This window comes from Neofelis nebulosa, chromosome 15 (assembly GCF_028018385.1).
Source record: "Neofelis nebulosa isolate mNeoNeb1 chromosome 15, mNeoNeb1.pri, whole genome shotgun sequence".
Lineage (NCBI taxonomy): Eukaryota > Metazoa > Chordata > Mammalia > Carnivora > Felidae > Neofelis > Neofelis nebulosa.
The window spans coordinates 17,416,127-17,442,251 of record NC_080796.1 but is presented as its reverse complement, the minus strand read 5'-3'; the positions used below and the strand labels follow the sequence as shown (position 1 = coordinate 17,442,251).

Below are 26,125 nucleotides of genomic sequence, written 5' to 3'. Positions count from 1 at the left end.
AAAAACCAAGTGTTCTGTTGTGATTATGAGAAAAATCAGTCCTCTGAACATTAGTCAGCGTGATGGACGACTGCTATCATAGACACCCAGAGCGGTTTTGTGCGGTGAAAGTCTACTTGGAAAAAACATCGGTATGGAACTTACAAAAAATTCCCATTAGAGTCTTGCTATGTATTTTAGATTAGCAGCCTAGCTCCCCCAAGCCTACAAAACAGTGTTTTAAATACTGAGGTAAATTAAGAACTTTCCGAGAAATTCTGAGGGAAGAACTCCTGGCATTCTGGGCTTCTGAGGATGCTGGCCAGTTTTTCACTGTGTTATTTCGCAGCTCACGGACACACAGATTCACAACCCAACAAGAGCGTCACCAATGCTAATAAGGCAGGTCCTATCGGTAGGCTCACTAAATCGGTAACTCACATCATTCTTTACTCCATCCAATTTCACTACAAAATGTTGAGCTTTTCCATTCTTTGACATAGTTGTATCATAAATTAACACAATGGGGGCGCCTGGGTGGCTCACTCAGTTGAGCGGCCGACTTCGGCTCAGGTCATGATCTCGCGGTCTGTGAGTTCGAGCCCCGCGTCGGGTTCTGTGCTGAGAGCTCGGAGCCTGGAGCCTGCTTCGGATTCTGTGTCTCCCTCTCTCTGCCCCTTCCCTGCTCATGTTCTGTCTCTCTCTGTCCCTCAAAAATGAATAAACATTAAAAAAAATTTTTTTTTAATATTTGGAAGAGAAAATAATTAGATACAACATGGGTTAAGGATATTGATTATATTTAATTTATCTATACTATCTTCTTCATTTACAAGGACAAATATATTTAAAACACATTTGCTCCTTCTCTTTTCTCTTTCTCAACTCTTTTCATGTTCTCACTAAACTCAGGCATCTGAAAAGGGGAAAAAAACCAAAACCAACAGCTAAATTTAAAATGTAACAAGTACTTCTGACTCCTAGTATTGTCAGAATGAGTAACCCAGACAAACCCTCTTGCTTAAAAGCTGGACGAAGAGGGGCGCCTGGGTGGCTTGGTCGGTTAAGCATCCGACTTTGGCTCAGGTCATGATCTCACGGTCCGTGAGTTCGAGCCCCGCGTCGGGCTCTGTGCTGACAGCTCAGAGCCTGGAGCCTGTTTCAGATTCTGTGTCTCCCTCTCTCTCTGCCCCTCCCCTGTTCATGCTCTGTCTCTCTCTGTCTCAAAAATAAATAAACGTTAAAAAAAAAAAATTAAAAAAAAAAAAAAAAAAGCTGGACGAAGAAACAAAAATTTCTGAAGAGCATCAAACGGTCAAGATCCTGAAGAATTCCTGAACTGAGATCTGCCAAGAGCACTGGAACCCAGAAAAAGTGAAAGTGAGCCTGTAGTTGGCTGGCTTTGGCTTTGGCCTTGATGTATCTGTAATGGCCGCTCCAGGGGAGAGGCTGGGGTCTGCTAGTTCCTGGCCCCATCACTGCTCAGTGCTAAGGACAGGGACGTTGGAGAATTCCCCGCGCCCCTCCTGAATTGGGGATGGCACCCTATGGGGCCACACTGGTGTCACAGCTTATGTTACAGGCCCAGAAACCTCAAACACGGGTCCCAGACCAGAGGTTAGCAAATTAAGACCCGAAAGCCAGATGTGTCCAGATGTGGCCCTATCACCCATTTTTGCGTGAACTGGGAACTAAGAATCATTTTTACATTTTTTCAATTGGAAAAAAAAAAAAAGAATATTCCAGAGCACATGAAATTCAAATTCATGACATGAAATTCTATGTAAGAATTAATATAGATCTCACACTGTGGAACGCACATTTCCACGTCCCTAAGTAAAATGTTACCGAAACAAAGCTGTGCCCGTTTGTTTACTTCCTGTCCATGGCTACGTTCAACTACAACAGCACAGCTGGGCAGCTGCTCATAAACCCTCCCGCCCTCAGAGCCTCAAGTATTTCCTACCTTTACAGAAAGTTTGTACAACTATGTCTCTGACTCTGAATACCCTCGGCTGCCTGTCAGAACTGCCTTCTGGGGAAAAAACATCATCATCCTGGGACTCAAAACTAAGGAGGTCAGGTCCATCAGGAGCCTGCACACCATAAACCAGAACCAACAGAAGAACAGGCCAATAGGACAAGACCCAAGGGACCCCAGATACTGGAAATGAGGCCCGAGCTGTTCAGCAACAACGCACGCTAGTTTCAAGGAAATCAAAGCTAAGGCTGAAAAATGCCATAATATACTAGGAAATGTTTTTTGAAAAAAAGAATTGTGATCAGGAAGGGTCCCGCTGGAGGGTGGTTGCAATGTTCTAATTTTTCTTTTCCTGAGTGGCTACATTTCACAAATCATTACACTGTAACTTCATGTTTTCGGAGTTGACAATCGTTAAAAGGCTTACAAAAAATATGGAACACCGCATTCTTGACACCTGACAAGAAAAATGAGTCCGAGTTACATCCTTCGAAGAAGTCCTCCCTCATGTCAGATGGAGGTTTATGATGAGGAAGTCACTTGATTTATAGGTGTTTTTAAATTTACCATATAAAGTCAACTAATGCTAAATACTAAGAACCTTATTTTAAATTTGTTTCAAAAATGTCCTCTTTAAATATTACTGAAAGCAGTAATACGTGTATGTACACATTGAGATATATACTTGCCATTTATTTTTTTTTAACGTTTTTATTTATTTTTGAGACGGGGAGAGACAGCATGAACAGGGGAGGGTCAGAGAGAGGGAGACACAGAATCTGAAACAGGCTCCAGGCTCTGAGCTGTCAGCACAGAGCCCGACGCGGGGCTCGAACTCACGGACCGCGAGATCATGACCTGAGCCAAAGTCAGCCGCTTAACCGACTGAGCCACCCAGGTGCCCCTATATTTGCAATTTCATATATATATATATATATATATATATATATATATATATATAAAGTAAGGACGAGAAAGTTTTTTTCTTTTTGTTTTTTTTTTAAAGTTTATTTACTCATTTTTGAGAGAGAGAGAGAGTAAGCATGCACACGAGCAGGGAAGGGGCAGAGAGACAGGGAGAGTGAATCCCGAGCAGGCTCCATGCCGCCAGCACAGCTCAAAGCCCGACGTGGGGCTTGAACCCCCAAAGCATGAGATCATGACCTGAGCCTAGATGGACAGTCTGACGCTTCACCCACCGAGTCACCCAGGTGTCCTAGGATGCCTTAATAAAATTGCCTTTATGCACCCCCCCCCCCAAAAAAAAAGTACCAATTGTCAGTTTTTCAAGATGAAAAAGTTCCGGAAACTGGCTGCACAACAATATGAATATGCTTATTTACCACTAAATATATTTAGAAATTAAGATGGTAAGTTTTGTTGTTTTTTACCACAGTAAAAAAAAAAAAAAAAAGTTCAAAACATGAAATCACACTGAAGGAGTTGGCAAATGTTCCAACATGCTTTAAAAAAAATGCTTTTTAAATGCGTGGACATTACACACATTTTATTCCAAAAAAGCAATATCATTAGAAGAGGCAGTCTACTCCTACAATGTCAGTTTACGTATTTAACCGAAAAGAAGAAAATGGCCACATTTTGCCAGGTACCTTTTAGGCATCTGACCTCCTAACATTCCTTAAAAACATTTTTTTTAATGTTTATTTATTTTTGAGAGAGACAGAGACAGAATGCGAGTGGGTTAGCTATTAGCACAGAGCCCGACGCGGGGCTTGAACTCACAAGCTATGAGATCTGACCTGAGCCGAAGTCGGACGCTCAACTGACTGAGCCACCCAGGCGCCCTATGACCTCCTAACATTCTTATACCATAATCTTTGAGATGTTCCTACGGTGGCCCAGCCAATACACAGCAAAGCTGGATTTGAAAGCAGCCAGCACAACTCTATGACTGGCTTTCTTCTCTTAAATTATGCTACAACTCACGAGTAAGAGGTAAAACAACTCAAAAAAGAATGAGAAAGCACTACGCGCGCACACACACACACACACACACACACACACACACACACCAGCAGCTCCCAGCAATTAAAAGGCAAGAATTTAAGTGCAAAAGGAAAAGCGTCATTCTAATGCCTCATTCTGACATTCTTACTGTTCATATAAGATATATGCTCCTACACAGGCATATATTTCCTATATACACTAGGGCTTTTGATTTCAGAAAGGGTGTAAGCATTAAATAATTTATTTATTTATTTATTTATTTATTTTTTTTATTTTTTAAAAAAAATTTTTTTTTCAACGTTTTTTATTTATTTTTGGGACAGAGAGAGACAGAGCATGAACGGGGGAGGGGCAGAGAGAGAGGGAGACACAGAATCGGAAACAGGCTCCAGGCTCTGAGCCATCAGCCCAGAGCCTGACGCGGGGCTCGAACTCACGGACCGCGAGATCGTGACCTGGCTGAAGTCGGACGCTTAACCGACTGCGCCACCCAGGCGCCCCAGCATTAAATAATTTAAAATCCCAAGTAATATTATAGATCAAAAAAAACCCTTAGGTATTAAGAAAGTCAAATGCAAAAAATGTGCCCGTGGAGTGATCTTCCACATACAACATGCTTACCAATAAGCTACAGCATTGGTATTATGTTATCAAGGGATACATACTTTAAGATCTTGAACCTATTTCTTCATCCACGAAACGAGGATAAGAAGGCCTATCCTACAAGGTTATTTTGAAGATTAAGCAACAAAGTTTTAACACTTTTGCCTAGAAAACAGGTACTCAAGGGGCGCCTGGGTGGCTCAGTCGGTTAAGCATCCGACTTCGGCTGAGGTCATGATCTCATGATTCGTGAGTTTGAGCCCCGAGTAGGGCTCTGTGCTGACAGCTCAGAGCCTGGAGCCTGCTTCGGATTCTGTGTCTCCCTCTCTCTCTGTCCCTCCCTTGCTCATGCTCATGCTCATGCTCTGTCTCTCTCTCTCTCTCTCAAAAATAAACATTAAAAAAATTAAAAAAAAAAAGATACTCAATTTTTTAAGAAAGCAAAGGAACGTACTCACAACTCTGTTTAGACCGTAAAGCAAGAATAAATATTTAGATACTATATCTACATATCTACTTCTAGTCTTGGTATTTCAATAATATTACTTTAGTTCCCCTGACATTTGAGATATATTATTAATAACAGCAGCTACCATTTATTGAGATCTTGCTGTATAACAGACACTGTGCTAAGCACTTTACATATATAATCTTATTTACTTCCCACAACTGCTATTATCCAGTTTACCAAAGTGAGAAACAGTATTCAGCAAGATTAAATTGCTTTTCCAAGTTGAGCGATGGTGCTGGGATCTGAACCCAGGCCTGCCAAAGGCTGAACTCCAGTAAGTAGGTGATCACACCGCTATTTGTCAACAACGCCTCAGAACAAATTGCATTACAGGCAGAAGTGTCAGGAAGAGGACTGAACACACGCTTTTCACCTCCCACTACTCTCCTTTTCCCGTTTCTACTGCCGTGGTTCTAGCCACTCGGTCACAGCTAATGCTACTTCATAACCTAGAGGAGGCTTTTTAGAAGTCATCATTCCTGCACAGGGTTAAAACAAGTTCCCATTTCTTCACTCCCGGCAATGAAATCTCAAATGGACTGTGTTCTTTACAAAGTTTTTCAATCAGGAGTGAGACAGAAAGGAGAACGTTCATCTGTGAAGTATTAAGGGGCTGACATAACCTTGCTCCCCACAGACTGTAAAGGAGGGATTTTTGTCTGTTCTCTGCTGTATCCATGGCTCCTAGGATTGGTGCCTGGCACAGAGAAGAGCTCAAGAGCGAGTCAGTGAGTGAATGAATACATGTTCTCTCAAAAAATGTGTGTATTTGTCTCAGAAGCAGCACAGAAAAATAGGTAAAGCTTGGATTATAAGAGCGGCAAAAACTGAGAACTGAATTCCTGCTTTAAGTTCTGTCTTCCCAAGACTAAAAATCTCTGTAGAGACCAGAAGCCCATACACAACTCATCTCCTTAACATTTCTGCCTAAGCACCAACACATGATATAGGGTCTCCAATAAATATTTCATTTACGGTAAAATAATTTTGTTCTCCATAATGTTATCTCTGATCATCAGAGACATGCAACCTAAGCCAGATTTTCACTTCAGTCATACGGTCTGATTTCGCAATGTAGCTAAGCTCCCAATACGACACCTACCAAATCCACTTTCCCAGCATCATTCACCGCAAAGCAAATCTCTTCCTAAGTAGGACTCACACAGATGCAACTTCGCATTATTAATACGGGGCTTTCGAATTCACCTAGAGCTTTCCCACAGATTATCTCCTATCAAAACTCTGATGTAAGGTAAATATGTCTGTTTACCCAAATTACTAATAAATTGAGACTCAGATTCAGTAACTGGCCTGGAATCATACCAGGTTCACACATAGTGCAGGAAGGACAAAAACATAAGCGGTCTGAACAAAGGTCCTATCTGCCCACCTACCTGTTCATCTGGAAAACCGTAAGCTATTAACTAGCAGGTTCTGTCTCAATCACCCAATTAACCACACCAAGAACAGATGCACATTTGAATGCTTCTTTTTTTTTTTTTCATGTTTATTGTTGAGAGACTGAGACAGAGCACGAGCAGGGGAGGGGCAGAGAGAGAGGAAGACACAGAATCCAAAGCAGGCTCCAGGCTCTGAGCTGTCGGCACAGAGCCCGACACGGGGCTCGAACCCAGGAGCTGTAAGATCATGACCTGAGCGGAAGTCAGACGCTTAAGCGACTGAGCCGCCCCAGGTGCCCCTTGAATGCTTCTTGACAGTGATAACGATAACATTAAGGCAGTTTGCCATGGTTACTTTTGAGAATAAAAATTGTTTCACTGTGGCCTTCTTATTTTCGGCTTATAATCAATTAGCAAAACCCCTTCACATTAGGTTCTGAAGCTTCCCCTCACTAGAAAGAAAGTGGGATGAAAGTAATAGCAAAAATAATCCATTACTAGAAAGTTCTAATGCTGAGACTGTCCAAGACAGTTAGTGACTTTATCATAAAAGCAAAAAATAAAGATTTACCTTTAACTTAAGTGATTCTCCAAGTAACGTTCCCTTATAATCCGTTGTGTAGGTCCAATCGTATGGTTTAACAACTTCCTTGGAGTGTTCGCCCTCCGTCCTCAAATATTAAAATGAGAAGGATCAGATTCAGTGATGCAGAATATAGGCTGTCTGTATTCATATATCACACCAAGTTACATTCTACAAATAATGCAAACATCCTAATACATACATACATATACTTGCCATAATTCACTAATACAAGATCCTTCTTGGTTTGTCTGCATATTTACAGTTATTAAACTTGTCATATGCTGATGTGGTCTCTCCAATTAGTTAGTATACTCCTTGAGGACACAGTTTAAAGGCGTTATTGGGGCACCTGGGTGGCTCAGTCGGTTAAGCGTCCGACTTCAGCTCAGGTCAAGATCTTGCGGTCCGTGAGTCCGTGAGTTCGAGCCCTGCGTCGGGCTCTGGGCTGATGGCTCGGAGCCTGGCGCCTGCTTCCGATTCTGTGTCTCCCTCTCTCTCTGCCCCTCCCCCGTTCATGCTCTGTCTCTCTCTGTCTCAAAAATAAATAAACGTTAAAAAAAAAATTAAAAAAAAAAAATAAAGGCGTTATTATACTTCTTGGTATCTTGCAAGGTACCTAGTATACGATAGGCACAAAGTAAATAACTGCCGATTTGATTATCAAAGAAAACACATTTTTCTTTATTTTAATGCTCCTCACATTTACAGTTCAAATCATCAGTAAACATTTTTCTTCAAAAACAGGAACAGTGAAGTACACAGCCTACTGTGTCTTCACCAAGGAACACTGAAAGCTCAAAAATGTAAACCTTGCATGGCTCAACTCAACCGTCATTCAATTTAACCCAACAAGTATTTAAAAGGTAGGGTGACTAATCTCCGTTTTATGGATGGGAAAAATGACTTCTAGAATGATCCAACTATTAAGTTAATAATAATACCTGCCCTTCACTCTCATAAAATACACATATCATGACAGAAGATTTCTGTCAACTCTTCTTTTTCATTTTTTTTTTGTTTATTTATTTTTGAGAGAGAGAAAGAGAGAGAGTGCAAGCAGGAGAGGGGCAGAGAGAGGGGGACACACTGAATCCAAAGCAGGCTCCAGGCTCTGGGCTGTCAGCTCAGAGCCCGATGTGGGGCTCGAACTCACGAACCTCAAGATCATGACCTGAGCCGAAGTCAGATGCCTAACCGACTGAGCCACCCAGGCGCCCCACTCTTCTTTTTCACTTAACCCGTAAATGTTGAGATTCTTACCTGCTTTCCTGCCACTCTTCGGCACAGGCTACTTTAAGCATTCCTTGATAGTTGTTTACACATCGCAAGGCATCCGTAGCGTTGAACTCAATCCCAAAGCCAGAGCCGTGCTGGATTCTTAAAACGTTGTCTCCAAACATCATTTCAGGCAGAGATGGCATATGTAATTCATCGGCTAACCTATGCAAAACCAAAAGTCAGGTAATATTTCCAATATGTGTATAATTATAAAGTGTGCAACAGAGGCAAAAATTTAAATGTGCCCTGAGTAAAGTTCTAAGGGACCTCAAAGAAGGCACGGGACTTTAGTGCAAGTGTTCTACGACAGCCACTTTAGCAGATCAGAAGGTTTTCTTTTCGATTTTCTTTTTTTTTAAGACTTCTGGATTTTTTTTTAATGTTTTGTATTTTTTTTAATTTATTTTTGATACAGAGAGAGAGAGAGCATGAACAGGGGAGGGGCAGAGAGAGAGGGAGACACAGAATCCAAAGCAGGCTCCAGGCTCTGAGCTGTCAGCACAGAGCCCGACGCGGGACTCAAACCCACAAACCGTGAGATCATGACCCGAGCCGAAGTTGGACGCTCAACCGACTGAGCCACCCAGGCGCCCCTGGATTTTTTTTTTTAATGTTTATTTTATATATATAAAAATAAATATTTTAGTATTTATTTTTGAGAGAGTGAGCATGAGCATGAGAGAGGGGGAGAAAGAGGATCCAAAGCAGAGGGCTCCATGCTGACAGCAGAGTGCCCGACACGGGGCTCAAACTCACGAACCCTGAGATCAGGACCTGAGCCGAAGTGGGCCACTTAACCGACTGAACCACCCAGGTGCCCCGAGACTTCTGCATTTTTGAACAGTTACACAGCTATTATTGTTAGATAAGGTAAAGTAACACTATATTAAAGAATATATTCTTACATAAATCCAATAAAAGATCACACATATCCTAAGACCACAATTACCCTCTTTCTAATTGCTTTAGATTTATTTCCAATCAGACATACCAATCAAGTCTTGCATACATATTAAAAACAAACAAGCCAAGAAAACTACATGAACAAATTAAACAATGGAAAAAAATACTGATTCCTACTAGAAACATCTATTTCATTCCTGGGTCATCAAAGGCCCACCACTTTCAAGAATAAATATGGGTTCCAATCCTCCTATGACTGCCTAGGAGATGACCTAACATACCACAGTCTCATGTTTCCATAAGCTTCATGTTTCTGGTAGACTTTTTGTTCTTACACAATTATATTAATTAAAGTTACGAAGAAAATATAGCAATTAAAGATGCTGTCTCTTGTAGGAAAACAACTTTTCCAGTATAATTCTCAACTTGTCACGTTTTATTTTTTTTAATGTTTTATTTTATATTACAGACAGAGAGAGAGAGAGACAAAGTGTGAGCAGGGGAGGGGCAGAGAGATGGAGACAGAATCCGAAGCAGGCTCCAGGGTCCAAGCTGAGACAACTCAACACAGAGCCCGACGCAGGGCTCGAACTCACAAGCAGTGAGATCATGACGCTTAACCAACTGAGCCACCCAGGTCCCCTGCCTTGTCACAAGTTTTAAAAGGTGGTAATGAAGAAGGCAAAAGCACCAAGGCTGATGAGGGAAACCAGCACTTGCTTACATGGATTTCTGGAAGGATTGTGTAAATCTACAGTCTATCCCCTGGGGCACCAATTAGGGAGAAAGTACCGGGAATTTCATCAAATTTATTTTCTGACTCCAAAGAGCAGCAATGGGAAATCTGTAATAAAAAAATAATCTCCAAAGCAGAAAAGAGCTATACACATTGACATTCAAAACCATCTTATTTATAATAGTAAAAAAGAAATACTTGGAATGTCCGAATATAAGGAAATAAACCATAATGTAAACTTCGGTCTATCCATACGATGAATGAAACATTATAGAATCGTTAAAAATGTTTAACAAGAAAATATAATAATGTAGAAAAATGTTTATGACACAATAGTAATAATAATAATAATAAAAATAGTAATAAAAATAATAATAATAATAGTAATACATCTGTGTGTGTATGTATGTGTGCACCTATCAGTGATTTAATATTTTAAGCTGCACATCTTTAAGATATCTAATAATGTTAATTGTTCATCATAAATTTAAGTAAAATGTATTCATTATCAGGAAATAGAAAATATTGGGATGCCTGAGTGGTTCAATGGGTTAAATGTCCGACTTTTTTTTTTTTTTAAGCATTTATTTATTTTTGAGAGACAGCGCGCGTGGAGTAGAGGCAGAGAGAGGAGACACAGAATCTGAAGCAGGTTCCAGGCTCTGAGCGAGCTGTCAGCACAAAGAGCCCGATGTGGCGTTCGAACCATGAGATTATGACCTGAGCTGAAGTCTGATGCTCAACTGACTGAGCCACCCAGGCGCCCGAAGCGTATGACTCTTGATCTCAGCTCAGGTCTTGATCTCGGGGCCGTGAGTTCAAGCCCCCATGTTGGGCTTTGTGCTGGGTGTGAAGCCTGCTTAAAAAAAAAAAAAAAGGAAATAGAAAATATCAAGTACTAGAGAGATTAACACACCTATGTTCATAGCAGCACTATTCACAATTGCCAACATGTGGAAACCACCTAACGTCCACTCACAGATGTACGGATAAAGGAAACATGGTTTATCCACACAACGGAACACAATGCAACCTTAAAAAAAAAGAAGGAAATTCTGCGATATGCAACAACGTGGATGAGCCTTGAGGGCCTCATAAACCAGTCCCAGAAAGACAAACACTGCATGATTCTACTTAAATGATGTATCTAAAATAGTCACATTTACAGAATCACAAAATGGAATTGTGGGGGCGCCTGAGTGGCTCAGTCGGTTAAGCGTCCGACTTCAGCTCAGGTCACGATCTCACGGTCCGTGAGTTCGAGCCCCATGTCAGGCTCTGTGCTATCAGTTCAGAGCCTGGAGCCTGCTTCGGATTCTGTGTCTCCCTCGCTCTCTGCCCCGCCCCCACTCATGTTCTGTCTCTCTCTATCAAAAAATGAATAAACGTTAAAAAAAATTTTTTTTTAAAAAGTGGAACGGTGGTTACTAAAGGTTGGGGGGGTGGGGAAAGAAGTTACTAATCAACAGACACAAATTTTCAGTCAAGCAAGAGGAACAAGCTCTAGAAATCTGCTGTACCTGTAGTTAATAATAAAGCATTGTAAACTTCAAAACGTGTAAAGAGGGGAACTACAAAAGACCCTGAATAGCCAAAGCAATCTTGAGAAAGAAGAACAAAGATAGAGGTATGATGCTCCCTGATTTCAACAAAGCTATAGTAATCAAAACAGTACAGTGCTGGCTCAAAAACAGGCACACTGATCAATGGAACAGACTAGAGAGGCCAGAAATAAGCCCACACTTATATGGTCAATTCATCAAAGGAGGCAAGACTATACGAAGAGGAAAAAACAGTCTCTTCAATAAGTGGTGTAGGGAACACTGGAAAATTACATGCAAAACAATGAAACTGAGCGTTGCTTGGGTGGACCCGTTGATTGAAAATCCGACTCTTGATTTTGGCTTAGGTCATGATCCCAGCGTCATGAAATCCAGCCCTGTGTCGGGCTCCATGCACTGAGCATAGCACTTGCTTGCTTGAGATTCTGAATCTCTCTCCCTCTCCCTAACTCATGCACACACACGCTCTCTCTCTAAAATATAAACAAACAAAGAAAAAGAATGAAACTGAACCACTTTCTTTTTTTTTTATTTTATTTTTTTTTATTTTTTTTATTTTTGAGACAGAGAGAGACAGAGCATGAACGGGGGAGGGGCAGAGAGAGAGGGAGACACAGAATCGGAAACAGGCTCCAGGCTCCGAGCCGTCAGCCCAGAGCCCGACGCGGGGCTCGAACTCACGGACCGCGAGATCGTGACCTGGCTGAAGTCGGACGCTTAACCGACTGCGCCACCCAGGCGCCCCTAAACTGAACCACTTTCTTACACCATACACAAAAATAAAATCAAAATTCAAAATAGATTAAAGACAATTTCATTGTAAGCCCAGAAACTATAAAACTCCTAGAAGGAAATATTGGGCAATAAACTCCTTGACATCAGTCTTAGCAATATTTTTTGGATCCGTCTCCTCAAGCAAGGGCAACAAAAACAATAAATAAATGGGACTCCATAAAACTAAAAAGCTTTTACAGAGCGAAAGAAACCATCAACAAAATGAAAAGGCAATTTACCCAACGGGAAAAGATATTTGCAAATGAAATAACCAATAAGGGATGAATATCCAAAATATGTAAAGAACTCACACAACTCAATATAAAAAAAAAAAACACAACAAACACCCAAACAATCTAATTAAAAATGGGCAGAGCAGCTAAAAAATAAAAATAAAAATAAAAATGGGCAGAGCAGCGGAATAGACATTTCTCCAAAAAAGACATACGGACACATGAAAAGATGCTCAACATTACTAATCATCAGGAAAACGCAAATCAAAACCCTATTGAGATATCCACCTATCGGAATGGCTAAAATTAAAAAGACAAGAAATAACAAGTGTTAACAAGGATGTGGAGGAAAGGGAACCCTCATATACTGTTGATGGCAATACAAAATGGTGCAGCCATTTTGCAGTCTATGGAAAAGACTATGGAGGTTCCTCCAAAAATTAAAAATAGAACTACCATACGATCCAGCAATTGTACTTGTGGGTATTTATTTGAACAAAACCAAAACACCAATTTGCAAAGATATATGTACCCCTATGTTCACTGCAGCATTATTTACAATAGCCAAGATATGAAAGCAACTGGTGTCTGTCGAAGGATAAATGGATAAAGATATAAACATAGACAGATATATACACACACATACTTCCAAGAAAAAAAAGTGCAAACTCCCAAGGGGGGGAAAAAATTTATTACAAACATAGATCTCATGTTAAGTATTTCTACTACAATAAAGCAAAATTTTAAAAAATTTTGTTTAATGTTTATTCATTGTTGAGAGAGAGAGAGAGAGAGAGAGAGAGAGAGAGAGACAGGGGAGAGTGCATGGGGGAGGGGCAGAGAAAAGAGGGGACAGAGGATCCAAACTGACAGCAGAGAGCCGGGTGCATGTGAGGCTCGAACTCACAAACCATGAGATCATGACCTGAGCCCAAGTCTGACCAGGCCACCGAGGGGCCCCTACACCAAGATTTAAAAAAAAAAAAAAAATTAAATACTTCAAAGATTAAATAAGATGAAGGCTGAATGTATTAGGACAAAAATTCCATTAAAAAGCACTCAATTAAATAAATTTTAACTACTTAATGGAATAACACACACATGAAATAAGACAGGATTCTGAATTTTCCCCAATATACCTGAAAAAATCTAGGGGTCTTACAAAATACTCCGGTTATTTACATAAAATAATTAGTCACTAATTTACACTGCTAAACCATCGTTTCATGACTGTCTTCCCTGGTGACTTCCTCTGCCTGAATCTTAAAATACCCTAGGGTTCCCTAGGATACCATCCCATAACCTTTCCTTTTCTTCAGGATGACTTCTACATGATCCTAGGTCACGCCCAAGGCTCCAGATGTCAACTATAAGCTGATGATTCCCAAATCTAAACCCACCGACAGTCATTTTTTGGAGTTCCAAGACAAATGCCCACCACTCTAGGACCCCCACGCGACTCACACTTCAACCATCTCAACTCATCCTCTAGCCAACAACTGCCCCCATCTGTTCCTCCTCCTGTGCCCACCGTGTTCACTGGCGAGGCTTCCCATTCCTATTCCCAAGCCAGAAATCTTCTCATCGGCATAGATTTCTCCTCTCTCCTCCCTCCTGCTGTCAAGTGGCCATCCAGGCACCTAATCTCCTGAAACCTCTCCTCTCCTCTGCCCTTTCTAACTGGTCTCCTTACCCAGTCCTGTGGCCTTCCGATCCATCCTCCGCATCCCACACCCCCCCCCCCAACCCCCGAGAAATCTTTCCGAGTGCACATCTGCCCAGGTCACCCCTTCGTACAAAAGGACACCGGCGGGAGCCCCCATACAATACCAACTCCTCAGCCTGGCATACAAATTCCCTCAGTAGCTCCACTCCCCTGGGGCCCTCCCATTTCCCACTACTCCCGCTCTGGTACCTCTCGCTCCAACCAGGCAGAAACGGTTCTTCGAACAAATGGAGGCCCGCACTCTCCCCGGCCTCCCGGCTTTACACGTGTCCCCTGACAGCCCCAAACCCTGTCCAGATCCTGTTCAGGCGTCACAAACGCCTCCCGGCTCGCCCCATGCCTGGCCTCCCGGCTACACACACGCGACCACCCCCACCCCGTGCCTCTGATTTTCATCAAGATCCACTCGGGCATCCGAATTTCCCGGACGCCTTGTCCCCTCTCAACGATCTCAAATAACCTCGCGTACACGTCTCTGTCCGTTATTCACCCGGCATTACAATGGCCTCTCCGTCTCTCTCCTAAGACGGTGAATTCCTGCAAGAGTCTCTTTCATCTGCCGTATCTCAAGCGCCTGGCACAGCACCTGACGCGCTCAAAATCCAAGCACATGGATCATCCCCGCTATCGACCCCCAAGAAAACCGGGCCCAGCCACTCAGGAAGCAACGGTCTAAAGGTGTGGCGGGCTGGGGCAGGTAGGGACCTGCGACGAGGGCGAAGTCCACCGGAACAGTCAAGCGCCGCTCAAACCCGGGCGGAGTGACAGTTGCACGAAGGCAGCGCCTGGCGAACCCCCCACCGCAGGGCGGGAGGTGGCGACAGGATTCTCTCCCGATGTCATTTCGAAGGTCCCGTCCTCAGGGACGGAGCCTCCGCCCCGGGGAGGGTTGGGGCTGCGTGCAGCTCGCCCTGCCTCCCGCCCAGGCCCAGCTCCCCGGCCCGCGCCCCGCGCCGCGTCGCGTCCCGAGTCCCGGAGCCTCACTTCTCCACATCCGCTGACTTCATGATGTGGGTTTTGGCCGCCGTCAGCTTCCAGGGCCCGAAGGAGAAGTCCTGGTGGCTGCTCTGGAAGCCGTGGATCATCATGGCCGAGGCGGCGCCGGCGCGGGCCTCGCGGAACAGGCTGGAGCAGCGGCGGCAGCGGCGGCGGCCGACACCGGTTCCTACGCCTCCGTCCAGCCCAGCCCCCTCGGCTTCCGAGCCGTCCATGCCCGGCCCCTTCCCGCCCCGCCCCCTGCCGGCCGACCCGGACGCAGGCCCTCCTTTCCGCCTACCCCGCCCTTTCGATTTTTGCTTCCGGGACCAGGCGCCAATGTTGCGTGACCCACGTCTGACGTCACGATGCACCGGAAAACAGCAGAGGGGAGAAAACGCTGAGGGGCGGGGCTTCGGCGGCAGTGGGTGTGGTCAGGGACGCACCGCCCCCGTCCCCGGACTCATTGGATCGTCATCCGATGCTTGCCTGTACCGATGGGAGTCCTTAAGGGAATGCCGGAGGTGGAGAAGGCGAGTTCTACAAGGCCTTTCCGGACCTCGCAAAGCAGTGTGATTACCTTGCATTTTGGCGAATCGTTGTGCAAAGGAGAGGCCCCTATATTCTTCTGTTGAGGCCACAGAACAGAAATCCTTGTAATTTAGGAGGTCCTGCACCAAGCGTTACATGATTTACAAGTGGACACGTAACTACTTTTAACTAAGACAGACTCCTGTCAAAAATTTCATCCTTCGGACTGGTCAAGGCTCTCCTGGTCCAGGCCCCTGATATGGTGGAAGCAATACCGGAGAGACCGGTGCTAAATCCACTTCTGCAGTGCTGTTTTGTGCATCCTTGGGCAAATCACTTAAATAAAGATTTGGGGTTCAGTTGCCGCAAAACAGCATGGCTTGGTGTTAGGACATTTCCCAAATCTGTCTTTCCGGTCTCATTTCCAGAAACTCCCTCTTAGCCCTACCCATCTGCACTCAGCCTTACTTCTAAGCCCTTATTCTTGCTGTTCTCTTAAACCTATTAAGCGTATTCAGACCTATCCCGTTTCAGACTCAGCCTGGCACCTTTTAAAAATACGGATTCTCCAGCCCCTGGGCCTCACCCTAGCCAAGGAATGATTTGCTTTGATCAGATACGTCTTCAAAAGGCTTTTCCTAAACCCTGGAGCTGGATTTACTTACCTCTTTCTCTGGGCCGACATGTTGATTTAAATCAACTTCAATGTCCACTCATTCATCCAAATGATTGTCAAAATGTAAGCACCTGCTATTTGCCAACCATTCGTTTTATTACAAAAATAGCACTCTCACCTTGTCTTATAACAGAGCTTGACAATGGAATTCCTAGACATGATTTCAGCGATACAAGGCAGGACTGCCTTCCCCTCGAAATGTATGTATCTATCTGTCTGTCTATCTATCTGTCTATCTATCTATCTATCCAATTTCATCTAAAATTTCAAATACTCCTAGATAGGGCAATGGGCCACTGATTTGCTTAATCAGTCATTTACATCTTAGTCTAAATGATTTTATTATAGCATTTTCTGTGAGCTGGCCTTGACAGAGAAGTACCAGGCCACACTATCCAGACCTGAGTCAGTGCTTTCCCACCTACCCTTCCAAAACATTTGTCCTCCTCCCAGATTTTCCTAGGCAAGATATGATGAAGACTGCCTATTAGAAGGAGTTTTTAATTTAAATTTAAAATCTAACATTTCAGCCCGTTGTCTCTACGGCCTCCAATTCAACAACTTATTAGAGTTTTTAAGACTAAAATTCTTGGGGGCGCCTGGGTGGCGCAGTCGGTTAAGCGTCCGACTTCAGCCAGGTCACGATCTCGCGGTCCGTGAGTTCGAGCCCCGCGTCAGGCTCTGGGCTGATGGCTCGGAGCCTGGAGCCTGTTTCCGATTCTGTGTCTCCCTCTCTCTCTGCCCCTCCCCCGTTCATGCTCTGTCTCTCTCTGTCCCAAAAATAAATAAAAAACGTTGAAAAAAAAATTTTTTTAAAAAAGACTAAAATTCTTGAGAGTACAAAGAAACAAATCTTTAAAGGTACAATTTAAAGCACTCACACATTAGAGGAGTGCCTGGATTGCTTAACTGGTTAAGCATTCGACTCTTGGTTTCAGCGCAGGTCATAATCTCATGGTTCATGAGTTCAAGCCCCCAGTTGGGCTCTGTGCTGACAGTGCGGAGCCTGCTTGGGATTCTCTCTCTCCTGCTCTCTCTGCCCCTGTCCTGCTCATGCTTTCTCTCTCTGTCTCTCAAAATAAATAAATAAACTTAAAGAAAGATAAAGCACTCACACATTAGAAAGAGAGATATTTAGGCATTAACTGGGTACTGTCCGTCCCCATTCAAGTATTATCATGCAAAAACTATCTGCTTTATAAAACTGGTTCTAGGGAAGGCATAATACCTGGGACGTGATTCTTCAGCTAGATTGGACAAAGGATGTTTGAACCTCAAAATCAAGCCATCTACCACACAAGTTTGTCAAGATTCAGTTCTGAGAACAACCAACGGGTTATTATAGAAATTTGCTCATTACACAGGCTTTTTGGGGCACTGAACTGTGGTGACAGAATCTGTTTTAGGCCTAAGGACACAGCAGGAAATAAGACAGGCAAGATCCCTTTCGTCTTAGAGCTTTCATGATAATGGAGAAGACAGGTAATAAGTAAGTAAACAAATACGATTTATAATTTCATAAATGGATAAGTTCTGTGCAGAACATTAAGCAACTTAGGTAGAAACAGTTAAGTTGTGTGTGTGTTTGTGTGTGTGTGTGTGTGTGTGTGTGTGTGTGTGTTTGGGGACAGAGAGCAGACTGTACAGATGGAGTGATCAGACGAGCCCATTACTGGGAGTATCTAGGAGATGAGTCGAAAAATGTGGGCATGGGCCAAATTGAGAAGGAACTTGAATGTCATGCTGAAGAACCTGGGACTTTTTCCAATGGGTGATTAGGGGCCACTGCCTCCGTGAGATAGTGTGATGGCCTAAACTTGTGTCTTCAAAGTGAGATCCATGCACACATATCCTCATACTGCAAAATGCATTGGAGGGGAGGAAGAAAATATGAATACTTCTATTTATATTTATCTCCCGCCTTTTTTAGTTCTGTTTTTGTGCATGTTTCATAATGTATATAATATATCACATATTCATGTGTATTTTATTTGCAAACAAATATTGGGATGTGTGCTCGATTTTTTACAGATATTAATGTCAAGTGATCAAATGACCTTGTGGACCATCGACCTACTTGAAGGCAGTAGTCGAGGGGTTAGAGAGGCAAGGACAGATATGGGAGAAGGCTAGGTGACTGATTGGATGTTAGAGAAGCATCCGGTCTGTGGCCTGGATATCACAACACCGTAATCAGGATGCCTGTCAACTAACCTGTGTATTCTGCGATGACAAAGAAAGACAGGGACCCCCAAGAGAAAAGACACGATCATATAAAAAGAGAGGAAAAGGAATTTTCTGAGGAAGAGCCTGTGGAAACGAAGTCTGACTTGCTTTGTTCCCCCATATGTGAAATTCCAGATGATGCACATGGGCACGGAATGCTAAGATCTGTGTGAGGCGGGGGCATTTCTAGAAGAAAGATCGTGGTCATTAAACAGTAGATATTGTTCAAGTATGTATATGGCATCAGTTATAATTTGATTTAACTGTCTCTTCTATTTCAGAGTGATTCCCTTCTGCTCTGCAAGAGAGCATGCCGAAAGATGAACCTTAAAACTGCAAACAATTTGGCCACGTTGCCCATCTACAAGGCTGCCCAGCTTCTCCTTCGTTCTAGGGGTTCAGGGTCTGTGAACTGACTCCGATCTGGGAATTAGGGAGCAGCTGTGGCTTCCGTGGCGATCCCAGTTTGTTTGTTTCACTATACTCGGGGTTGTGTTGGTAGTACACGTCAAGGGGAACCTTAACGTATCGCTCATCTATTTCTGGCCTCGGGACCCACTGTCAGTTACCCCCGCATTCCCAAGATCTCTGTGAGTCAACCCGTTCTGATGATCACTCTGTCTTTGCTGCCTATTATAGTCACCGTTGCCTCTGGCCGGTTAAGTACCGCTATTTGGTTTTTGCCATCTTGGACATCGCTACATCCTCACGGAAATCATGGAGTCCACTCTTAATGGCACATCTCCTATCTCCATCCCTGCCTTGCAGAAGCCAGCCAACGAAACACCCCTCAAGGATGGCGGTGCCCCTTCCGTCAGTGTATTTCTGGGTAAAGGGCATGGACTCTAGTCCTCTCGGGACATAATTAGGAGGCGGATGAGCAGGTGACGTGAGTGAAATCCATGCCAACGTGCTTGTCCCCTACGTCTTTGCGTTACTTCTCCGTTAAACGAAAGAAACTCGCGATCTCTAGTTCCGGCATCACGGGTCATGGTTGAGATCAAGTTGCAGTGAGCCTACTGAACGAACGAGTCCCAGCTGCTCACACTAGCACATCGAATCCACAGACCAGCGCATTCGGCTCTCTGTAAAATTACATTCCTCCTTCGCTGGACCAGCATCCTCAGCATGGAAATACAGATTTCCTGGAATCTGGCTACTGGTTTCCTGGAATCTTGCCAACGTAAGTTACCAAATTATTGCGATTCGTTTGCTGTTTACAAGTTCTAGATGTGACTTTGCATCTTGCCCTCTGGATGCCCTGACAGTGAATATAGCTAAGGATCCAGAAGCCACGAGAAGGGGTAGGTGTTGGGCGCAGAGAGAACTGGCACCCTCTTGCAAGGTGTCTGCCTCAAAGGAGGTCATCCTAGAGCCTTGAAGCAAACCAGGACCATCTGAAAGACAGGAAGGGGGCTAGCGATTGAGGGAACAGGGTATTTAAAGTTTTCTCAAATCTCACTGCCTCAGCTCTAAACGTCCCACTCGGGTGTCGAATATATGTTCTTTTTTTTTTTTTTTTTTTAACGTTTATTTATTTTTGAGACAGAGAGAGACAGAGCATGAACGGGGGAGGGTCAGAGAGAGAGGGAGACACAGAATCCGAAACAGGCTCCAGGCTCTGAGCAGTCAGCACAGAGCCCGACGCGGGGCTCGAACTCACATACCGCGAGATCGTGACCTGAGCCGAAGTCAGACGCTCAACCGACTGAGCCACCCAGGCGCCCCATATGTTCTAAAGTCCCCAAAGAGGCCTGTGAGCTACGGGCACCTGGGTGGCTCGGTCATTTACGCATCTGACTTTAGCTCAGGTCACGATCTCATGGGGTGTGAGTTTGAGCCCCATGTTGGGCTGTCTGCTGGAGCCTGCTTCAGATCCTCTGTCTCTCTCTCTCTCTCTCTGCACCACTCTCTCTCTCAACAATAAATATTTAAAAAAAAAGAGGCTTGCAGGTCGTCTACCTGCAAGGCCATCACTGTGGCTCATTTTGTGCTATTGTAGCTTCATAGCTCTAACAGGCCAGAGATACTTATAACAGGTGACCATAGACACTCCCTAAATTTCTTGCTTACAGTGCACGAGGCCAAGGATTTAAGCTGTATATTCTATTCCCGTTTAATGTTCCCCCTGAAATTTCCAACATACGTACTTCCCAAAGCCTATTAGTTTATACGACTACCCTCCTCTCAGACAACATAAGGATCTTGGCATGCTTTCATCCTGACCGCTCATCTCACTTTATGTATATTATTTTCCTCCTGTGCTTTTAAAAAAAAAAAAAATCCATTCTCTGGCTCCCTGTTTTCACTAGCTGCCTAAACTGATCTTTTTTTTTCCAAAAACCCTCAAAAGGAATTGTACTTGTATCAAAACCAAACAGAGGAGGTGGCGGTCGGGACCCTTTGGTCCCTTCCGACGTGGGCAAGGAGAAGAAAAGTTCTTATGAAAGGTGGAGATGGGGCGCCTGGGTGGCTCGGTCGGTTGGGCCTCCGACTCCGGCTCAGGTCATGATCTTGTGGTCTGTGAGTTCGAGCCCCGCATCGGGCTCTGTGCTGACAGCTTGGAGCCTGGAGCCTGCTTCGGATTCTGTGTCTCCCTCTCTCTCTGCCTTCCACCGTTCACGCTCTCTCTCTCTCAAAAATAAACATTAAAAAAAGAAAGGTGGAGAGGAGCAGCAGACATGTGAGATGTTTTGTAAGCCCCCGCAGCACAGAGAGCAGCTCACAGTGGGTTAGCCTAGGGCCTAGAAGTGTCTCCTGACTTAAATGCCTGTAGAGAATATTAAACACAAAGCACATTCCCTAAGGGAGCATCTTAGTCACGTTACTCTTGGCTGACAGTAACAGAAACCCTCTTCAAACTAGCTTTAGCAAAGTAGTCTATTCTACGTGTTTAAGAAGCTTCCTGGTAGACATCTTGATAGCCGTTTCTTGGTTCACGTTTTAAATTTCCAGAAGGGAGAATCTGACTGGCTCATCTCGAGTCCCATGTTCAGCATAGCCCAGTCAGCATGACTAAATGGGGCCACGTTAGTACAAGCTTCTCGACTTTGGAGACAATGGTTCTCAGAGATAGATATACACCCCCCACCCCCAGTGTTTGTAACAGTGGGCTTTGGGCTGATTAGGGGAGAAACAGAAGGGTTTTTAAGTATGTGTTATAGTTAGTAAAGGCAAGCCCCACTGGGGACGGAAAATATTGGCAGAATGGGATATGAGAAAAGAAGTTGCAAGAGAAGTTATGAAATTTTACCTCTACGTACTTTACAGTTTTCTGTGACCCAAAACAGACCCAATGTCTCATCAACACTTTGGCAAGGTTTGGGGACCCGCAAAAGGATGGAATAAAGGTGTGCACCAGGTTATTCCGAAAGTCAACATTAAAACTATGTAGGCTCACCAAATTTGCAAAACGGGGGGGTATCTACTTACAGGTCAGTCTTCTAGTCTTCAATAGTTACTGCTATAACCCGATATACGCCCATTTGGATTAGGAGAAACCCAATCGATGAGAATGAACACTCCTCCTTAGGCCTCTGAGGCATTTCTTTGAATTTACCCAGGGCCGATGTGACTTTTCACCTGCCTGGAGAGCTGCTGAGCGCCAGGAAGCAGCTGGCCATCCAGAGAGCTGGGGGTCCCTAGCTGTGTTGAGACCCTCTCAGAGCACTCGAATGGCTGATAGTGGTGACCATGTTGGGAATCAGTAGCGCTGTTTGTGTTAATTTTTTGGTCTTTGATGTTCACGTTGGGCATCGCGGGTTTTGTTTTTTTTTTTTAATTTTTTTAACGTTTATTTATTTTTGAGACAGAGAGAGACAGAGCATGAACGGGGGAGGGTCAGAGAGAGAGGGAGACACAGGATCCGAAACAGGCTCCAGGCTCTGAGCTGTCAGCACAGAGCCCGACGCAGGGCTCGAACCCACGGACCGCGAGATCATGACCTGAGCCGAAGTCAGCTGCTTAACCGACTGAGCCACCCAGGCACCCCGGGCATCGCGGTTTTAATTACACAAACGTTGTAGCGCTTTGTTGTGTCATGCATATGATAGAGGGACCCGTTGTGACTGTTAGCTTCAGGCGCACGGCATGCCACAGTGGCAGAAAAGCTGACAGACCGTAAATGACGCTATTTTAGGATCTGTTATAAAGGGAAACAGGGGTACTATCTCTTCGTGACAATAATGTGAACTTTTGGAGTCACTGGTCCATTTCATAGAGAATTGGTGGTGTTTCAGTACACAGGTGGGCATTTGGGGACTCGGGAAAATATACACACACAGAAGACCTTGATTCGAACGTTATCTGGAAAGGTTGTGAGGAAAGTTACCGGATGATTCTTCAATAAGACAGATTACACTTTTCGAAAGTGTTTTTATAGCAGTAGAGTCTGGTACAGGTAGGTGTGTGTGTGCCTTAATTCGGGTAACAAATACGAAGTTTCGAAACTCCAGCGAGTTTTATATGCACAGATTTTTATGCACAGTTTTATATGCACAGTTTCTTATGCACAGATTTACTCGGGGAACTACACCGTATGCTAATGTCCGAAGGCAGGAAGGAGCAAGTGAACCAGGGATCCTAAGGCCGCCGGCCGAGAAACACAGATTAAAAACAAAACGAACAGGGGCGCCTGGCTGGCTAAGTCAGAGAAGCATGCGACCCTTGATCTCGGGGTTGTGAGATCGAGCCCCACGCGGGGTGTAGAGGTGGCTTAAAATAAGTAAATAAGTAAGTCAGTCAATAAAATAAAATAAAAAACACAACGACAAAATGGGTATCCGTGCTCTTTTTGCTCTCAGGAATCCATGTTCTTTTTGTCCAGGGATGCTGTATGGCCAAAATATTTTTCTTTCTTTTTCCCCCGCTTCTTTTGTAGCCAAAACAAGGATAAAAGAAACTGAGGCAATCTACAGGCCGGGAACTTGAATGGCTAAAATAGGCTTTCTTTCTGAAAGCACAAGCCTCAACGTAAAATTCAGACCCTGGAGGCAGGGATGAGCTGGTCGAGGCGGGGTGGGGGACAACAGGGCTGAGATCTGGGGGATCCTCAGTTGGAATCAGGCCTCTTCCTTGGTGGATACATGCGGACACCTAGCACAGTACCTCGCAAAGGCCCTTGCCCGGTAAGCGGTCCATCGGCATAAATAAATGCAGCCACAGCAGTGGAGAAAGGCCCAGGGCACGCGGGTCGCTCAGAGCGTCGCTCGTTCTCAAGTGTGGTCCTGAGGCCACGTGCACCCCGGAACCACTTAATCCGCCATCTCTAAGAGTGGGATCTGATTCCAGAGGGGTACTTCGTTTTTAGCAAGCCCTCCACACTAGTCTTAGGTACATGAAACTCAGAATCTTCAGAACACAGCAACCCCGGAGGCAGCTTTCACCCAGAAAGAGAGAGCACTGGGCTGTTGGGAGAAAATGTGATGTCCCTACAAATTGCTGGTCACGGTGTTTTTCTTCTGCCGGGAGGGGTGTGTCGGTGTGTATGCACCCCTGTGCGATTGGAAGGGGTGGAGCCTGATGCTAAAAATAGTGATGACCGTAATTATCATGTTTTGGACACCTATTCTGTGTCAGACACTGGGATAAGTTACTTACAAAATGAGTTCATTTAATTCTTTTTTTTTTTTTAAGTGTATGTATTTTGGAAGAGGGAGGGGCAGAGAGAGAGAGGGAGAGAGAGAGATCCAGAGCAGGCTCCGCACTGTCAGCACAGAGCCTGACATGGGGCTCGAACCCGCGAGTGGTGAGATCGTGACCCGAGCCAAAATCAAGAGTCGGATGTTGGACGGAGGGAGCCACCCGGGCATCCCCGTTTCATTCTTCACATGAATAGGGGCGCCTGGGTGGCTCCTTCGGTTAAACACCGACTTCGGCTCAGGTCATGATCTCGCGGTTCGTGAGTTCGAGCCCCGCGTCGGGTTCTGTGCTGACCTCTCGGAGCCTGGAGCCTGCCTGGGATGCTGTGTCTCCCTCTCTCTCTGCTCCTTCCCCACTCGTGCTCTGTCTCTCAAAAATAAATAAACATGAGAAGAAAAATTTATTCTTAACATGAATAAAATTTAACTTACGCTCTTCTTTTACGTTAAAAACATAGTATGATCTCAGCTTCAGCTAAGCGTATTTGTGAGACACCTGATGTAGACCGTGACCCATGTCCCGCCAACCTATGCGTAGGGCATCCTAATTTCAGCAAAGGGGCTACAGGTAACTGAAACTGTTCCCGGGGGCCGCCGGGCCAGGATTCTGGATGGGTAGACTAGCTGCTGAGCACTGAGGTCCCCTGGGTAATGGCAGGACTTAGCAGGGACAGGCAACGGAAGGCCAGTTGCCAAGTCTCTCAGACAGGCCGGGAGACGACAGAGCGGAGGACGGTGGGAGAACGATAAAGTGGGGTGATTTGGCCTCAGAGGGTAGGGGGTTCAGGGAGTGTTGGAAAAGCAATGGTTCTGAAGCACCACCGTCGAGTAAGGAGACTGAAACCCACCACCATATACGGGGTCGGGAAGAATGAGCCGCCCAGCTCACGAGGGCTGCGAGGGACACAGAGTCCTCACGGAAAGATTTCGGTTAAGGACGCTGAAAGGAGCAGTCTATACACAGCTTAAAAACGTACGTAAGAATTTGTTTTTCATGGATATCGGTGAACGGCACCCCCATCTCCCTCCTTCCCCTCTCCTTTGCTCTCTCTCATTCTCTCTCTCTCTCTCTCTCTCCCACCCCTGGGCCTTTGCACAAACCCCTCTGGCCTGAGAATGTCCGTCCTCCCGCCCCATCTGTCTCACTCATCATAAATTCCTTCAGAAGCAGGCCCCGGTGTTCTGTCTTTGAGAAAATCTTCCCTCCCCACCTATCCTGTCAGAATGAAATGTTTCTTTCATGCTGTCACTGAACCTTCTCTTCAGCATCATCAAAGCTCTTCTCTCATCACATAGCAACGGTCTGCTTTTTCCCCTGCTTCTCTCCACATAGTATAAGCCAGTGATTTTCAAACGTTAGTGTGCAACAGAGTTACTTAGAGGGTTTATTACCACTCCGTCGAGGGAACTCGAAGACTCTGCATTTCCAGTAAGTTCCAACGTGATACTGCTGCTGCTGGTCCAGGTGACGCACGTCAAGAACCTGCGTGGGAGAAGCTGTGGGTTCATCTTCCCCAATTCCCTAGCACAGTGCCTGGCACGTGATAAACCTTCCATGGATATTTGTTGAATAAATAAAACCAGAAAGCTCACATGGATTTTCAACGGTATATTAAGCAACCTTTGTGCCTGGTTGATCATAGCCTCCACCCCCTTTCCTCTACTCGTACCCTTAACATCAACCCCCGATGAGCAGGGAGTCCCTTAAAGTGTCCCCTGTTTTCCTGAGGCAGGTCAGGTAACCGTGGAACCTTGCACACCTTCTCCAGTTAAAGCTCACTTTCTCTGTGTCTCATTATCTCAGTACTCATTAGGTAACTAACAAAATTATCTGATAA

The 26,125-nt window shown here is 44.7% G+C and overlaps 1 protein-coding gene and 1 long non-coding RNA gene across 2 annotated transcripts in view; one reads left to right on the top strand and one right to left on the bottom strand.

The window, feature by feature from the left end:
- Positions 1 to 15,453, bottom strand: part of TIPRL (TOR signaling pathway regulator) — a 32,804-nt gene extending 17,351 nt beyond the window's left edge. Inside the window, exons 1-3 of the mRNA XM_058700059.1 lie at positions 15,225 to 15,453; positions 8,289 to 8,468; positions 7,014 to 7,113 (exon numbers count right to left, since the gene is read on the bottom strand). Coding sequence (XP_058556042.1) covers positions 7,014 to 7,113; positions 8,289 to 8,468; positions 15,225 to 15,451 — 507 coding nt within the window. The 5' untranslated portion in view covers positions 15,452 to 15,453. The remainder of the gene's footprint in view (positions 1 to 7,013; positions 7,114 to 8,288; positions 8,469 to 15,224) is intronic.
- Positions 15,454 to 17,251: 1,798 nt separating this feature from the next.
- Positions 17,252 to 21,415, top strand: LOC131496044 (uncharacterized). Its single transcript, XR_009254283.1, has 3 exons — positions 17,252 to 17,911; positions 18,930 to 19,831; positions 21,002 to 21,415. It is a non-coding gene; the product is annotated as an uncharacterized LOC131496044 (long non-coding RNA).
- The last annotated feature ends 4,710 nt before the right edge of the window (positions 21,416 to 26,125 follow it).